This window comes from Poecilia latipinna, unplaced genomic scaffold (assembly GCF_001443285.1).
Source record: "Poecilia latipinna isolate Pla-1442-1.1 unplaced genomic scaffold, P_latipinna-1.0 Scaffold1173, whole genome shotgun sequence".
In the NCBI taxonomy this organism is placed as follows: domain Eukaryota; kingdom Metazoa; phylum Chordata; class Actinopteri; order Cyprinodontiformes; family Poeciliidae; genus Poecilia; species Poecilia latipinna.
The window spans coordinates 124,543-129,334 of record NW_015113789.1 but is presented as its reverse complement, the minus strand read 5'-3'; the positions used below and the strand labels follow the sequence as shown (position 1 = coordinate 129,334).

Here is a 4,792-nt window from a genome sequence, read left to right as displayed (position 1 = left end):
AACATTTATAAAAAAAAAAAAAAAAAAAAAAAAAAGGGAAAAAAAAAAAAAAGAAAGTTTTTTAAAAAAAAAAAAAAAAAAAAAAAAAAAAAAAAAAGCAGCATAAACCTTTCAGGCTGAGATGCAGAAACCTTGCCAGGACTTTTTCAGACTCGGCAGGAAGGAGCAATCAGGCTGAGCAGAATAGCTGAAGTAAGATCACCGTCCCAGAACAGAAACAACACAGGATATGAGAATAAAGATAAAAAACTTTCAACTATAAGAATGCTAACACTCAGTGCCACAGAGGTGTTGAATTGACTTCGACACCCCTTGGCATTTCACATCTGTCATGTGTAATACATATTTTTGACAAAAAAATAATTTCTGTCTGAAAAACCATGTTTCTTTAATATGCTGCTTTAACTAGAAAATTAGAAAAAAAATGTAAATTGAGGAAACTTACTGTGATTTCTCAGGCAAGGCCAAGATGTTGAAAATGGTGCTGAGAAAATTCTGATCAGTGTGGCAGGAGGTGAAAGAAGGCGGAGGTCTTCAGCGTCAACATAAGGAGGCATTTTACTCTCACTGTTGTTGAATTGACTCTCATAGAGTTCACATGTTCTGACATGCCGATGTGACACTTGGGATTTTACTGTATACTTTTCCTGCTGCTCTTTAACCCTCCTGTAGTCCTAAGACGGGTGAAGTGGACCCTGTGTCGCTAATCTCCATTTAACACTATCTAGACACAATAAATTCTTTTAAAATCCCTTATTTATCAGAGAGTCACCATATATTCTCAGATAGGCATACATGTGGAATTCTATTATTATATTTCTATATCCCTAGCTTAAATAAACAACAATCCCCCACAGCAAAGAGAAAATTGCTGAGCCCAATGACATCTTTACCAGCCACCAAAGATTCGCTGGCAAAGATTTAATTGTGTTAATCTTTATCTTAATATTGCTCCGGAATTAATTGTTCAATATTTGGAAGCACGGCCAACATGGACTGAATGGCTTCGTTCACTTTCTCCACTGCCATTGCAAAACTACAACTATAAACAGACTACAATTCTAAAACAGTGCAGAGTTAAATTTATTCTGAGAAAAAAGGTCACTGGGAGAAAAAAGAAAGAGAAATCCCAAAGGGAGATGAGAATTAAGTAGAATTGCAAAGTCTAGCACAATTCATAAACCATAAATCATAATCTGCCCACATCACATGGTTAGCTGCTCATCCAATCCTACAGTGTAAGCCTATGGAGGAGTTAACAAAAATAGGTTTAGCATATTATTGTGATGTGTTTTAGGATGTTATTTGATATATTCCTTTTTTCTCTCAATAACTTGCCATTGCAAATTGTAATGCCAATATAGTTCATGTCCTTTAGGTATAAACCACCTGTTCACCTGTACTGATGTGACAAACACCTTCAGGTCTATTTGACTGCACTGAAAACCGTGGGACGATGGAGGACTGTCTTCAGACCGTGCAATTGGGATGTTTGAGATGTTCTCGTGTTCACAACATAAAATAGTTGGCCAACTGCAAGCTCAAACGACTCTGAAACTAGACTTGTTACTATGTTACTCCAATAAAATAAAAAAAAGTTTAATTATTGGTTTTGTTTTGGCTTCGGCTCTTCTAGTTATTCTGACAAAGGAATGCAGATATAGAGGAGTTTCTGTTTGGATGCATATTTCCTCATCACTTTTTGAGCAACCAAAAAAAAACAAACAAACAAGGGTAATCAATTAATTTGCCCTCTTAAAAGACATGGACTGCTACAGATTAACATTTGAACATATGTAATCAAGGTGGCAACAAAAAATGTGGAAAAATGTAATAGATCTTGTAGCTGTAAGCCTCATGATGGATGGGCTGCATTCCAACATGTTTGGCTTCCTAATCAGATTTAAGCAACAGTTCTTTAATCTTCCAAGAGACAATATTGTATGGCCAAGTGCCAGATCTCCCAACTGCACAGTCACATTTTATTAAATTCAAAGACAAATAATTTAGTAGACGTTGCAAAACATTGCATTGCTTTGGAGTTGATTTCATGTAATATTATGACACTATCCTGACGTATCATTTTCAGGTGCATTTGTAGCCAAGATTGCTCGTCCTCAGAAGAGAGCAGGAGCCATCGAGTTCAGTCCGCAGGCAGTAGTGGGCCAACACCAGGGCCAGACGTGCCTCATGATACGAGTCACTAATCTTATTCAGCGACCTCTGGTGGACGTGAAGGTGAGTGCAGTGCTCTATGAGGAACAGGAAGGCCAGGCTCTGTACCAGACCTCGCTAGACTTCCACTTGGACCATTTAGGCCAACAGCCATGCCCCTTCTTTATTTTCCCCCTTACTTTTTACCACCAACTGGACCGCCAGAGCCCTCTCTATCCTGCTCTTTGTGAAGGCACATCCAAACACTTTGAGCTGGTCATTTTCCTAACAGCATTGCAAGAGGGAACTGGTGACTCCTGCCAGAAGAGAACCTCTTACTTACGCCAAGAAATTCAATTTGACCGGCGATTTCTACCTGCCTTGGGGCTGGATGCTCGGGGCAGGTACTTAGTGAACAAAGAGCACTTTGACACCGCCCACTCCAAGGAACCTTTGAACAAAGATTGTGTGGTGCAAATCAACGGTGATGACACTGACAGGATGGAGTAAACATGATAAACAGGAGCTCTGACTTGGACAGCAGGAGGGGTCCTTTGCACATGGATATTTTGGTCAGGAGATTCCAGCTAACTTTATTTTCTGACATGTAAAATAATGTCAGAAATAGGTGATCCTGTTTGTTCCCATCACTAGTTCCACCTGTGCATTTCAGTTTGAAGTCTGTGCAGCCTCTGCCGTCTCCTCCTTACCTGATTTACTTAGGTCAAAGTTTGTCCAAACTATGCTAAGATGCAGATAAAGAAGGTGCAGTGGAAGAATAAAATATTTTCTGAAGCCGCGGATAAATAAAATGCCTTAATTTAGATGGACATGTTAATGCCACATGTGTCACATTTTCATCATCTGATCTGACTTGAACAAGATACAACTTTTAACAAAATTGTTGAACTACTTTTGGATATGTTCACCAGTGTTAATGACAGCTGTTACTGGTTCAAATGTGTTCAAAATGAGACATTGTTCTATTGAGTTTAAATACTTTAAAGATAAATAGAATATTTGTGGAAATAAATCTTTGTAGCTTTCACAGATTTATAATCCCTCTTCCAGATGCATTAAGAAAAGGGAGACACATCTCCAACATAGCATGCATAATAAGAATTCATTGTGAAGAGGAACCAAGACAACAGGAATTGTTTTTCTAGTAAGAAAAGAAGCCAGTATAGACACTATAGCTACATGTGATGGTTGACATGTCACACAGGCAGAGGACGCTGCAGGATCTGAGTCAAGTTGGCGTGAAGTTGGCCCCCCCTCTGACCTCAAAGTAAATAATATTAGTGCACAATGCTTGAGCTGGTTTGTGCAGCACATTTTTCTTGTTTGTGCTACCAGTGCCAGTTCTAGGCATGGATGCATGAGGAGGCAGGCAGAAATGTGAAGGGGGCGTCATTATGCATATATATTATGCTCCATGGTATTTATTAACATTGTCGACTTGTGTTTTCTTCATGAGATTGATGTAAACTGTGCCCAACCCAACAACAACAAAAAACGTAAAAATGTATAAGACCTTGATGATTAAGATCCTCTTCATCCAAGATTGGTCAGCAGCTTAATATTTATCTACGGTACTTGGATGGTCACTATGCAGTTATACATTTTACTCCATATTACTATATTTATTACACACACACGGTATAGTATATATTAACATCTTGGATGGGGTAGCTTGTCAACTAATAAGCGATTTCCCTTGGGGATCAATAAAGTATATTCTCCTCTATTCTGTTCTATTTTTATTTAAATACAGAAAAAATAATTCCAGAGGTCATCATAGGTCAACCAGCCAGTTCACATTCACAAAATAAAAAAAAGAATGGTGTCAATCAACTGAGCTATGTTCGTGTTGGTTAGTGCAGCTAAAATATTTTAGTACAGTTAACTGACACCAAATTTACTTGATTTTGTAAATATGGAGGAGGCTGGTTGACCTGCAATGACCTCTGGAAACATTTAGTTATATCTTTAAAATGATAGTGGCACAAACAAGATATTTTGCTGCACCAACGTTGCACAAATGTTTGACACCAATTTCGTTTAATTTGAAGAAGTTCGGGGGCAAAGTCGCTAAGGTAGCAAAATGCAAAATTGTGTGAAGATGTAAAGATATTTATTCATTTCTGCAATTCTTCAGGTCAAATCACCTGACAGGTCAAAGTCAGGAAAACTGAGAAAGATTGCTTTTTTTTTCTAAGCAACCATCCATTTATTAGTTTCTTTCCTGTTTCTCTGAACAACTGCAGATTAAGAAAACTTTGAAGACGTTACAATCATCACAGATAAATATATTTTGAGCTGTATATTAAATGCATTTCTTGTATCCTCAGATTTTAGTAGACTGTAAAGTATTTTCATGTATAATGTGTGTTCACGAAAATTCTAAAACTAAGCTAAGCATATGGGTCTCTGCAGAAGATTTCTTAATTAGCATTAAACACAGTTAAATCATATAAAAAAAAAACAATTTTTTTTTCTGTCGTGATTTCTAAGCATGTACTTGCAGGTTTGGATCTGTAGGAATTTCAAGTCACCTAACTCCCATTGTTCACATAGTTACTTGCATACTTACTGCATAAATGCCCTAAATATGTTTCTGATCATTTTGTCAAGTTTT

At 37.4% G+C, this 4,792-nt stretch overlaps 1 protein-coding gene across 2 annotated transcripts in view; it reads left to right on the top strand.

The window, feature by feature from the left end:
* The window catches only part of kcnj13 (potassium inwardly rectifying channel subfamily J member 13), a 16,051-nt gene extending 12,059 nt beyond the window's left edge, over positions 1-3,992 (top strand). For both annotated transcript variants that reach the window (XM_015053303.1, XM_015053302.1), the window contains one exon: positions 2,090-3,992. In XM_015053303.1, coding sequence (XP_014908789.1) covers positions 2,090-2,664 — 575 coding nt within the window. In that variant the 3' untranslated portion in view covers positions 2,665-3,992. The remainder of the gene's footprint in view (positions 1-2,089) is intronic.
* The last annotated feature ends 800 nt before the right edge of the window (positions 3,993-4,792 follow it).